This window comes from Ictalurus furcatus, chromosome 18 (genome assembly GCF_023375685.1).
Source record: "Ictalurus furcatus strain D&B chromosome 18, Billie_1.0, whole genome shotgun sequence".
In the NCBI taxonomy this organism is placed as follows: Eukaryota; Metazoa; Chordata; class Actinopteri; order Siluriformes; family Ictaluridae; genus Ictalurus; species Ictalurus furcatus.
The window spans coordinates 16,500,193-16,513,331 of record NC_071272.1 but is presented as its reverse complement, the minus strand read 5'-3'; the positions used below and the strand labels follow the sequence as shown (position 1 = coordinate 16,513,331).

Genomic DNA, 13,139 nt, shown 5'->3' with positions numbered 1-13,139 from the left:
TGGACATACAGTACTGTGCAAAAGTTTTAGGCACATGCAAAGAAATGATGTAAACCAAAGATGCCTTCAAAAATAATGAAATTTAATGTTTCTACATAAAAAAAATTACTATAAAGAGCAGTAAACAGTAATAAATTAAAAAAGTCAGTATTTGTTGTGACGATCCTTTGCTTTAAAAAAAAAAAAAAAAGTAGCCTCAGGTAGAATTAGTGCAGTTTTCTAAGGAAATGAGGTGTAAGTTCATTGTGTTTTTTGGCTGAAAGGTGTCTCTTATGTAATATTTGGCTTTCTTTACTGACATACAGGAAGTCTGAAATATTTTTTTGTACTGACTCGATACTGTAGAAGTCGTAAAATAAAAATCTCTAACAAAGTTTGTACTAAAAAAATAGGGTGCATGAGACTTTTGCACTGTGGGTGCTATTCTAACACTTTTTCCCCACCTGTACTCTGTGCAGAGACATGCCCTGCAATTTTTCTAACACCTTCTTATTTTACACTAGCGCAGCTTTGAGCAGGAGCACCAGTGAGACCGAATGATAGTCAGCACCTGAGACGCAAGGCTGTCTAGACAAAAACACATTGCCTATTACAGTGAAGGGGGAGAGCAGCAGCTCACAGAACCACACAAATCACAGTGTAACTCAGTTCTGACTTTACCTCAGACCTGACCTTACGTTCAACTTGACTTGACCTCAGTCATGACTTTACCTCGGTCCTGACTTTGCCTCAGTTTCAAGTTTAGCTCAGACCTGACTTTACCTTAGACCTGACTTTACCTCAGTCTCAAGTTTACCTCAGACCTGACTTTACCCCAATTCTGACTTTACCTTAGTCCTGACTTTACCTCAGTCTCAAGTTTACCTCAGACCTGACTTTACCCCAATTCTGACTTTACTTTAGTCCTGACTTTACCTCAGACCTAACTTTACCCGAATTCTGACTTTATTTTAGTCCTGACTTTACCTCAGTCTCAAGTTTAGCTCAGACCTGACTTTACCTCAGTCTCAAGTTTACCTCAGTTCTGACTTTACCTCAGATCTGACTTTACATTCAGCATCACTTAGTCTCCTGGCTATACATCAGACCTAACTATACCTCAGACCTAAGCTTATCTCAGAACCAGCTTTACCTCAGACCTGACTTTACCTCAGACCTGACTTTACCCCAATTCTGACTTTACTTCAGACCTGACTTTACATTCAACTTGGCTTTACCTCAGACCTGACTTTACTTTAGTTCTGACTTTAACTCAGTCTTGAGTTTACCTCAGACCTGACATTACCTCTATCCTGTGTTTACCTCAGACCTGACATTACCCCAGTTCTGACCTTACCTCAGACTTAATTTTACCTCAGACCCACCTTTACTTCAGACCTGACTTTACATTCAACATGACTTAATCTCTGTCCTGACTTTATATCCAGTGTGACTAGAAGCAGAACAAATCCACATCATACTGACATCTGAAGGAGTAATGACATTACAACAAAGCCAGCTATTATAAACCGTGGAGCACATATATCTATCTACCTTTCTTCTTTCCTTAGTTCCTTCCTTCCTTCAAGCCATCAAGAGATTATTTAGAATCCTGTCACTGCCATTTAAGAGAGCGGCATTCCAATTTACAAATGAATATTAAAAATCAGTTTTAGCGCCCCCTAGTGCTTTATAGTATGTTTATTTAAAATAGCATCATGTTCATAAATATGATTTTGTTATAGCACATTCAGGGGAGATATTATCAATGCTTTATCCATAGAATGTAAACCTAGTCAACCAGGCCCTAGGCCCTACCTGCTCATTTTCCCTTTAACATGCATGCTAATCAGAGAGAACATGTCAGAGATGTACATGTTATTAGAGATGGACAGATGTGTATGACTGTTCTGCACTGCTGGAGAGACAAGAATGAACAGTGAGATGGAAACTGAGCAAGAAAAATAATGGAGTAAGGAAGCAACACGAGCAGCCTAGCGCCGGCACACACCGTCTGGAAATTGCTTTTGGCCTCGGCGCCTCGCGGATTTATTTTTAATTAAATGTTCTCATCATTCAGCCTAATTACCTTCAGGATAATCAGGCTTTTTTAAATATCATTTAAAGGTTACACCCATCCAGCCCTGGAATGTAAACTCAGCTGCCCTGCCATGCAAAGCTCTGGACTCACACACACACACACACACACACACACACATGCCCATCTCTCAGTCCCGTTTTGTGCTGCTTTTAATATTTCTCATTTGCACCTGGCACATGCAATGATATGTCTGGTGCTAGTAAGATGAGCTAAATGAAAGATAAGGGACAATGGATTTAAAAAAAAAATTCAGAGTTATTAATCTTCTGCTGCCAGATGAGAGACAGAGGCAGGATGGGTGTTGGCCAGCGGGAGGCTAGACAGTCATTAGCCCGCTGTCTACACCTGGAAATATAACCTACCATTTCAGTTAACCTGCCAACAAGCTAAAATATGCTAAATGGAGAAGAAATGTATTTTTAGAAAGTTGTGCAGCATTTAAAATAAAAAAAATTAAATAAAAAGGTTCCTCAGTGCCACAAGTTTACACTGACGCTTGTCCTCACTAACGAGGTAAAATTACAACGGAGCATCAGGACTGATGGAGGATGAATGGAGCGCCAGCGAGGCCAGGATCTGAGCAGGCTAAGTGCTGAAATCAGTCGGCAGTATGCTTTCTTTGATGTTCAGCCTACTGTAGCATCGTGTTATCAGACCTAATCAGCACGCACGTTTGCATTTCAAAAACGCCGAGCTGATATTGAGATGAAGAAAGTTGTGAATGACAGTGATTGACCTGTGATTATATCTCTAGCAGGTGTGATTGGGGCATTGTGGGAGGCTGACATTAGAATGAGGAAAACACAGGCTCTATTAAAGCACTCATGAAGTACAGCGTGTAATCACTGGCTGGGAATGTTCCTCCCTCTGATTATGCCTCAGGTTGTAAGAATGCTACAGGTAGTCAGCCCGAGTCCAGAAACGAGCAGAACTGTCCGTATTACTGTAGGCTTTCACGGCGCTATCTGCAGTCCTTTATTAATATGGTGTGAAAGGTCTCTCATTAAAAGTGTATGGATGTGGATTATTGGTGAGTGTGTCTGCAATGTTTTACAGGAGCAGCTGTGCACTGAGGCTCGTTTCTGTGTGCCAGCTGTCAGACTCAGCTAACAATCACAGAAAAAAAAGACTTAAAATAACAGCATTCTTTCATTTTTGCTTTCTTTCTTTCTTTCTTATATTTAATTTTTTTTCAACATTTATTCGTTTGTTTCTTTGTTTGATTGATCATCTTTTGCTCTGTAATTTCTTTAAGCATCTGATTTTTTAATTGACTTATGTGTTTATTTGTTTGCGAATTTGTTTATTTGTTTGCTTATATTTGTAATTTGTCCGCCTGTTTATTGTTTGTTTGCCTTCTTCTTTATCAGTTTGTTCATTTACTTTTGACTATTTTACTTACTGATTTACCTCTTTGTTTATATATTTATTGTTGTAATTTTCTTTGTAAGCCTGTTTTTTAAAAAAAACAAAAACAAAAAACAGTTGCTTGTTTGTTTCTTTCTTTTTGGATTTCTCCTACTATTTTCTTTACCCATTTGTTTTTAAAGCTTATTAAAACAAGTTTTACATTGTTGTTTGTTTGTTTGTTGTTCATTTATGTGTTTGTTTATATCGTTATTTTTGTCTTTGTCGCCCATGTTTAAAGGATTTTTTAAAATATTGTTTTTCTTGCAGTCCTATTTGTTTGTTTATTTGCTTGTTAGTGTAGCTTCTATGCCTCTGAGACTTTATGCTTTTGGGTTGTCCTTTGTCCTGCATTAGCACAAAGAGCGAGTGAATGTTTGTAGGATTTATAAGGAATTATCATTGTAAGCAGCAGATGAACTGATTCGATTTTAGATTTGATCCAAACTAGGGTGAAGATCACATCAAGGTGAAATGTCTGAAATAGTTCTTCTTCAGTAGCTTTCTTCTTGTTTTTATGTACACCAATCAGCCATAACATTAAAACCACCATCAGCCTAATATTGTGTAGGTTCCCCTTGTGCCATCAAAACAGCTCTGATCTGTTGAGGCATGGACTCCACAAGACCTCTGAAGGTGTGCTGTGGTATCTGGCACCAAGATGTTAGCAGCAGATCCATAGAGTTGCGATGTGGGGCCTCCATGGGTTAGATTTGTTCGTCCAGCACATTCCACAGATGCTCGATCGGATTGAAATATGGGGAATTTGGAGGCCAAGTCAACACCTTGAACTCTTTGTCATGTTCCTCAAACCATTCCTCAGCTATTTTTGCAGTGTAGCAGGGCGCATTATCCTGCTGAAAGAGGCCACTGACATTAGGGAATACCGCTGCCATGAAGGCGTGTACTTGGTCTGCAACAGTGTTTAGGTAGCTGGTACTATTCGTGTCAAAGTAACATCCACATGAATGCCAGGACCCGAGGTTTCCCAGCAGAACGTTGCCAATCACAATTTGGTCCTTGTCAAAGTTGCTCAGATCTTTACACTTGGCAATTTTTTTCTCCTTCCAACACATCAACTTCAAGAACTGACTGTTCACTTGCTGCCTCTTATATCCCACCCCTTCTCAGGTGCCACTGTAACAAGATACTCAATGTCATTCACTTCACCTGTCAGTGGTTTTAAAATTATGTTAATCGGTATATATTTTCAGCAAACAAATTAGTAAGGAGAAGGCATAGTCCCCATTGGCATCAATTGTTACTTGTTACTGTATATTATAATACTTGTAAAAAAATTTTGCCTGCCTGTTTTTTAAAACATTTTCTCTTTTTTTGCATCTGTCTTGCTTTCCTAATCACTAGTGTTTGTATTTTTTCTGCCTCTTTCTTTCTTTCTTTTTTCACCAATTATAATGATATATCATGGCAACTCTTCTACTCCAGTTCAGGATTTGTGGTGAACAAAGTCACAGCACAGCATGTTTGTGTTTTCTTCTCTTCTCTCTTTGCCCACCTGGCTTTCATTTGCCTTGTCTCTGTGTGCTTATAGTTTGTACAGTGGCTCTGAGCCCTAAATGTGCTCCTGGTCTAGTGCTGCTGTAGAGAGAATCCTGCAGAGAGGCTACACTCGCAGTGAATGATATACTGTACCCAGAAACTGTGTGGGTTTTTGTGTAGCAGTCACAGCCCGTGATAGTGCATTGCTTGGGTTAGTGCAGCCTTACTTCAGCCCACTCCCCCTACACTGGCTTATTAACTATACACAATGGTGATTTGCTGAGTTGTGTTATGTATCCTTGAGAGGCACATTTAGTCTCCTTGTGCATTGTTCATGGTGGTGTTAACTTGGCTGAATAAATTCAAGAAGGCATAGCAACTAGCAAGGCAAGACTGCTGCAGTTTTTCCTGTTAAAATGATGAAAAAAATACTCAGTTGATATATATATATCAAGTAGAGATGCACCTATACTAAATGTCTCAGCCGATACCGATAACCGATTATTCAGAGTGATATCAACCGATACCTTTTATGCCTTCTTTTAAATGAATAATAATTAATTCCACAATTATGAATGCAAATAAAAACTTTTTTTCTCTCCTTTTCAACAAGTTGTTTCACAGTAACTGGTCTCATAAACAGAAAACACATTAATATAATTAACATTAACACATGAACTAAATTCTGAAGATTAAAATAAGATTTCTTAACTTATTGAATGTTATTAATTCATATTAACATTGACTGAATTCTAAAAAAAAAAAAAAATGTTAGTCTCACATTCACTCACCACAAGCAAAAGCATTTCTACTTCATCATCGAACATGAAACTGGTAATATATAATATAAACGTTTTATATATATATATATATATATATATATATATATATATATATATATATATATATTAACATTAACTGGATATGAAATATACTACTCTACAAATATATTTTTCTATGCAATATATACTTTTGTCAACTCATCTTCATTTAAATCTTTCAACAGTGTACTGGCCCTTTAATTCAGCTCGAGCAGCTCGGCAAAAAAAAAAAAAATTGACTCGACGCAGGAACCCCCGCTTCATTGCTGCAGCGTCCAGTGTAAAATTTAAGCAGTGCAGAGCTTACAAACTGCAGTTTTTTTGTCGTCACCCAATTCAAAGTAATTCCACACAAGAGACATCTTCTTTACACACAGCACAAAATTGATGTGTTTTCCCGCCCTCTTTTGATGGACAGGATATAATCGGCCCTGGTCATCGGATGTTTCTAAACATGAAACATCCGTGAAAAGCATGAAAACTGCCTTAATAATCGGTATCGGCCGAGACATCGGTGCATCTCTAATATCAACTGAGTATCGACTCTTCTTTCAGTTTATATACTGAAAGAAGCGCGAGGGAGAGGTAGATGAAAGATTTTACACTGGGGTTAAATGTTTTTGTTTTTTTCTCTTACTCTCACAGGAAAGTCCAAAGTGGACATCACATATGACAGGATGTACACTGTAACCAGCTGGGTAAGGCTCACTGTTACAAAGGAGGATGACGGTATTCCTGTTGTCTGCATCGTGGACCACCCAGCAGTCAAGGACTTTCAAGCTCAGAAATACCTGGAGGTGCAGTGTAAGTAGTGTGCAGTGCTTTAAGCAACAAAAAAAAGAAAGCTGTTTTTTAGTGAAAACACTACTTGATGGAGCACATTAACCGTTCAGTTTTGTTCATTTTTGTAGATTACAGAAAGTGATACAGTGTCATAAACCACATTTCCATTACTTGTTATCTACATTAGCCTTGTAGCTTCAGTGCAAATCTGAAGAAGCTGTCATGAGACACCAAACATACGGTATTTTGTCTTTTGTGGTTAGTGGTGTGTAATTGTGTTCATTTAAGTTTCTCTGGAAGGATTCCTACCAGAGAAAATGCCTTGTCAGGGAAGGGAAAGATCTGCTTGCTTTCTTGTTCTTTTTTTTCTGTCTAATTTTAATAATGGTGTTGTCTGCATTTTTCACTGCATACACGCATTAAATCAGACCCAGCACTGAGCGAGTGGCAAAAAGATTAAGCAGGTCTCCATGCTTCAGTAACGAAACACTGACACTGTTTCACACTGCTGGTTTGTACTTGCCTCCAGTGGCCACGTTCTTCTACTCTAATGGCAGGAGGTACACTGGTGGAAATGTGTCAACTGGTGAAAATAGACTTTTTTTTCTCTCATTTTCCATAAAACTGCTGTACAGGCAGATGTCCCATAGTTTTGCTTCTCTAGTTTATTTGATTCATGATTTATGAACGTCTTCATGTAGTCTTCATGATCAGAGTAGTTGCAAGAACATCATGGTGATTGGCAGCGATACGATGCAGAGACGTTCAGCCATGTTTTGACTGTGTTTAAGAATTCACTATACCCTCTAATCTATACTCTAAAAAATCGGGTTCCACTGCTCTACCATTGCTCTACACTGTATTCCCTCAAAATAAAGTCCTCTTAGGGGTTCTATAGTTACCAAAGAGTTTCTCTCTACTTTCTCTCTATGAATGTTCTTCTACTTAGGTGTTCCTCAGTTTCTAAAGATGTTCTATTTACTGTTTCTATGCCATCGATTCTATTCTCTATTTTAAAAATGGGGTTACTCTTAGAAGTACTTTGATTCGTAAAAAGGTTCTTCTTACGCTCTCTGCAAGGGAAGTACTCTGTTTAAGGGTTCACTATACCCTATATACTGTATTCCCTAAAGAATAGGGTTCCTCTTAGGGGAGGTCCTCTTCAGTTCCTAGAGAGGTTCTTCGTACTCTTTTTGCAAGGAAAGCACTCTGTTTTATGGGCAATACATAGAACCTTTAAGGGTTTCTCCAGAGAGGGTGGTAGATGGATTTTTCTTAGATTGCATTTCCCAAAAATACCATTATTGTCCAAACGTTTGGAAAACACAGAATCGTTTGCCCATATTACCCAACCATGTTTTTCACTGTTGCGGATTTTAATTCTCAAGAGGTTTGTTTGTTTTCATCACATGCCAAGCCAGGACTAGCACTACGTTCCATAGAGCATTGACTGAAAATTAGTGATTGTATGTGACCTTTCTTTGGCCCAGACAAGCCCAGATCATCATCCAGGCAAATGCCCTTTGGTTCGACTGGGCTTAAATCAGGAAAAATGAACCCATTCCCTCCATGGACTTTAAACACTACTCTTTCCCTCTGCACTGAAATTTGGCTCCTGCATGGGAAATAATCAGCAAGAAAAATCTATGAGAGTGAGCAGGATCAGTGGAGAGTTTATTTACAGAATAGTAAAAATGCATTGCTGCGGATATTAAATAAGCCCAGAAATGTTGATGGCTGTGCCTTCCAACAGTTTCACTCTGTTGCTCGTCAGCACCTTTGTATCCCCCAACCCCCCACCCCAGCTTGAGGGAAATGAAGTTTGGCAACTTGCGGGAAATGCCAGTAGTGCTGAAGAGAGCACCGGCAAATGGTTGTGTTATTAAAATGAGGCTGACCTTTTTGTTTGGTGCCCTCCAGTCATGGTGAGCGAACTGATCCAAAAGCTAGCAGCAGAGCTCTTAGCTGGTCTGCACCTGAATGTCCAGGGGAGGAAGCTCCTCAGAGGAATTGATAAAGGGGCGACTTCAAAGCTGGAAGCGTTTGCTTGGTTCCTTTCATGCAAAGAGCTAAGATAAGAGAGAGAGGAATGGGCAGCATCTCCACTGTGCTGCCAGAGACAAACAGGTGGATCTTCCTCTTTAACCAGAGCTTCAGAGCAGACCACTCTCCACAGCCCTGGGTGTCTATCACCGTGAGGGCAGCTCAGCACTGTCAGCATGTAATTTGGACAGATGGACAGTGAGCAGCAGATCACTTTTTTCTTGGCCACAAAGGTTATAATGGAAAAAGTGTTTGGGTGGCAAGAAGAACCGACACATTTGAGGATGGAAAATTTGATGACTTTGAAATAAGTAAGGAACAAAACACAACAAGCATGCTGTTATATGAAAATAATCAGTGCTGGGTGCGGTGGTGTTGAGTGTTGATTATTTTCCAATAACAGCACATCCTGAAATGTTTTATTCCTCTGATATCAAAACAGTCTGTCAGAAATTCCATGTTTTAAGTTGGTAACCATTGACCCGTCATGCTTTTTTTTTATCCATTGAAAGTTACTTATTTTTATCCATTGAAAGTTACATTTAATGTCATGGAACATTCTCAGATTTTATCTTATAAGTTACAGCAGTCGTTCCCTCTCCAGCCTCTCTTTCTTGTTAATAAGACAAAAAAAAAAGCTTGTCACATTGCCAAAAAACTGTCTCCTATCAAAGTCCTGAAGACTCTCCCATGTTGGACAACTTACTGACTGTTACAAAGTGCTGACATTAGACATTAGAGACTCCTTCCATAAATGTTAAATAAACATGTGCTTACAGAAAACTTTACCATATAAGCAATTCTGTATTTTTCTTTGTTAAATAACGGCACAGGAAATTGTAGTAGCTGCATTAAGTCCCTATGAATGAGTTGTTATTAGAGAAATGATAACGTACTAGAACAAGTGCATCTGTATAAACCTGTGATATGAATTAGAGCTGGAGCTACTGTCAGAGCTGCTGTTATAGAAAATTAATCAACACCCTTTGACCAATTGTATCTGAAAATTCAACAGCTCTTATATTGTACGTGGGGCAGTGTGAAGTAACCATGTAACCTAATTGACAACAACACTAGGCACAGTGCTGTTAGATGTAATGAGACATGCAGTCTTTCCAACAAGTGTTTGTTGACTTTGGCTGAGATGTAACTCTCAAAGTCATAGACTACTGATCTGTTATATCATACACCATTTGATCTGTTAAGACCTCCAGATTTCCCAGATTGTGTCAACACAAGCTGGAGCTAAATTCTATCTATTTGGGTGTCGCTCAACAACAACACTGTGTCTTCATGCTAATTCACAATGCATGCTGTGAAATCTGGCCAATTTAGATTATTAACCTGCTGTTACAAATACCAGCATTCTTTCCAAGGAACGCACATGAAATGCCCTGTAATTGTATCAATGTCATTACAGTTTTCACATTGTAATCTACCACTGTGCTGCTGTGCATACAGCTGGGCACACAATGCACCATAGCACAGGCATGCCACTTCAAGCTCCATTATGGAGAGAATATTAGATTTGGAGCCCTTGGAGAAACTGCAGGCCTGGAAACAGGCCAGCCTAAGGAATGCAATACAGATCAGCCATTACAGCAAGCCATTGCAAGAGCCTGGCTACCTGCAAGGACTTCAGGTTTTTCCAAGGTTAGACTATACTGCCCTGTCCGAACCAGCTGTATGGCTGTATCCATTATCTCCACTGCATGGGCAAAGATAATGGAGGTGTTAATGATGGCAGGAGTGGTGGAGAGCCAAGAGCGTGCAAAGCTAATTTTAAGGGATCTAACCATATAATATTAATTTGTTTTGATTTATTGCTTTTTCACTCTATAATTCCAGGTATATTATAATTATTATTATAGCTTTTCAATCTTGTAAAATAGTAAAGGTTTTACTAAAATGGTAAGTTTTTGGACTGAAGTGCAAGAACAGACATGCATATTATTATTATTGTTGTTATAATTTTTTTATTAATTATTATTATTACTATTATTATTATTATCCTAGACCCCAGTTCCCAGCTGGGTGGCTTTTACTTTGTCCCTGGCTAACTACTGTTTGCTAGGTCTTTTGCTGCTTAAATGAAAGGCCTGGAACGCTTTCTTCTTTCACTCTTTCAGTTATGTTCTCTCCCCATGCACTCATTAGCACTCTGTGTAAACACAGAGGTTGCTTTTTTCCTTTTACCACCCCAGGTCCTCCCCATGTACGCACTACCTGCTAAAATGGATCGTTAAGGGGGCTTATTAGCATTTATCTAAAAGAAAGCACATTTATAGGTAGTGGCACCATACTAAACTTTGCCAGAGTCTAATAATGCCTTTATTAGTATCATGTGTAAGCTGGTTAATTTGAATTGTGTCATGGCATCTTTGGCAGAAGGATATCTGCGCATTCCACACTGGAAGATGGATTAAGCAGACTGAAACAGTCTTTGACAGCTGAACGGAATGTTATTCAGAGCGCACACAGTGAATGACCATTCTGCATGACTGTCCCCTGGCCATATTTATGGCCTCATATCCATAATGTCATTGTGCAAGAGTGTATCAATGCATGTCAAACGTCATTGTGAATGTCAGTGCGCCTGTAGCCTGGTACAGAAGCAGCAGGAAACCTAATCCCAGCAGAATTGGGGGGAAAAAGCAACCCAGGCGAGGGAAAGATGTGTGTTTCATGCTGAATGCAGTGACCATGATAGAAGCCAGGCTGATGCAAGGCCTGCAATGGCCACAGACTCTAATTGATCAAGAAGAGGACAGTAGTTATGGAGTGTAAAGGTCAACACTGTGGGTAATGGTGTGTTATTGCAACCTAGGTGGGTATACTGTTCTGTCAGCAGCCAGAATTGCATTCATCACTTCTCTTGTTGCCATTTCCGCCATGGGAACCAAAGCGGGTCTTGAAATCAGGTGTTAAATGGAAAATAAAATCCAGCTGGGCAATGGAAAATGGAAATCAAATAAGTATTGTGCACGTATGACTGTTTGAAAATTTATATTTTTTCCTCTCTGCAGATAAACCAGAGGTGAAGATTGTCGTGGAGTTCCCTCAAGGACTAACCAGAGAGGGGGAAAACCTGGAGCTGACATGCAAGACCAAAGGCAAACCAGAGTGAGAGGGTTTTCATTCTTTTACAATCTCCATAAATCCCAATGACATGCTATATATGTCAGTGTAGACATATAGGTTTCCCATATATCGGTATGATATTGAGTGAATGATAGAAAAGTAAGAAATAAATCATGACAGAGTGTGCTGTTATAGGAAAATGGGGTCATGTGATGCAGCCTAACTTGAAGAAGAATTATGGTTTTCGTAATTCTAGGGAATTATTTTCTTATAACAGCATGTATCAGTGTTTTATTCCACTTATCGTTCGTTCAAGTCCTCATGGGAAGTTCATATTTACGAGTTGGGAAGTTGGGAAGTGTCACGAAATCCACATAATGAAGGTTAGGACAAATCCAAGTGCAGATAAGAACTTTTACTAAAGAGAGGCAGGCAGACAAATCCAAGTCATGAGACAAAAGCGTGGTCAAAAAACAGGCAATGGGTCAGGCGATCTGCAAACAGGCTTAAACTAGGCAAGGCAAGAAATGAGAACGAGAAACAAGATCAATGAACATGAAGCAAAACGAGGAACAGTACAAACGTTTGGTACGGTGATAATGCTCAATACTTCGCAAAGCCATTGTGTTCAAACAGTCCCTTTATACTGTGGTTGTGAGTGCTGTGAATTTGATGCAGGTGTGCGTGATTAGAATGAATGCATGTTCTGGGAATTGCAGTCCATGGCGGCCATGTTTGTAGACCGCAGTGCAGGATGGGATATGTAATTAATGGACAGGAAGTCGTAACTACGCTGTCAGATGTGTTCAAGTCACTTTGGTCGGAGCAAGATGGGAGTGTACCTACTCTTAATTGAATACAAAAAATACAGCAAGTCTTTTTAACTCCTAGAAAATGAAGAACAAAGAATGCACATTAGGTGCGTTTCACTTTTTAATGTTTTTATCAATTTATGAAGCCACTGTAAACTTTATTGTTACGTGTTATATCTTAATTGTACAAACCTAGCGTATTTTCTGCAGGAGATTAGCTTGAGAAAGACATGCTAAGCAATTTTGCTTGGGTTTCAATAACGTGCTGCATATACCAAACACATAATAACTGAATTCAGGTTCTGAGGTGAGGAAACATTCATTTTCAACTCTTAAATACCATCTTTCCGACATCACTTGAACACACCATAAATACACAGCAAGCTGCAAAACTATTATAATTTTTACTTTATTAATAAATGACAAATCATGATATTTAATTGCTTATAGTTACATTTAATGTTATGGAACATATCATCTATAAGCAGTCTATTCCTCACCAGCCTTGTGTTTTTTTTTTTGTTTTTTTTTAAAGTTAATAAGCCAGAAGGATTGTTGTAGCTTGTTATGTAAGCGCTGACATTGGAGACTCCTTCCATAAAATTTAAATAA

At 38.9% G+C, this 13,139-nt stretch overlaps 1 protein-coding gene across 6 annotated transcripts in view; it reads left to right on the top strand.

Moving 5' to 3' along the window:
- cadm1a (cell adhesion molecule 1a) overlaps positions 1-13,139 on the top strand; it is a 346,601-nt gene that overhangs the window by 288,128 nt on the left and 45,334 nt on the right. For all 6 annotated transcript variants that reach the window (XM_053648179.1, XM_053648178.1, XM_053648177.1 and 3 more), the window contains 2 exons: positions 6,454-6,612; positions 11,661-11,757. In XM_053648179.1, the coding sequence (XP_053504154.1) occupies positions 6,454-6,612; positions 11,661-11,757 (256 nt within the window). The remainder of the gene's footprint in view (positions 1-6,453; positions 6,613-11,660; positions 11,758-13,139) is intronic.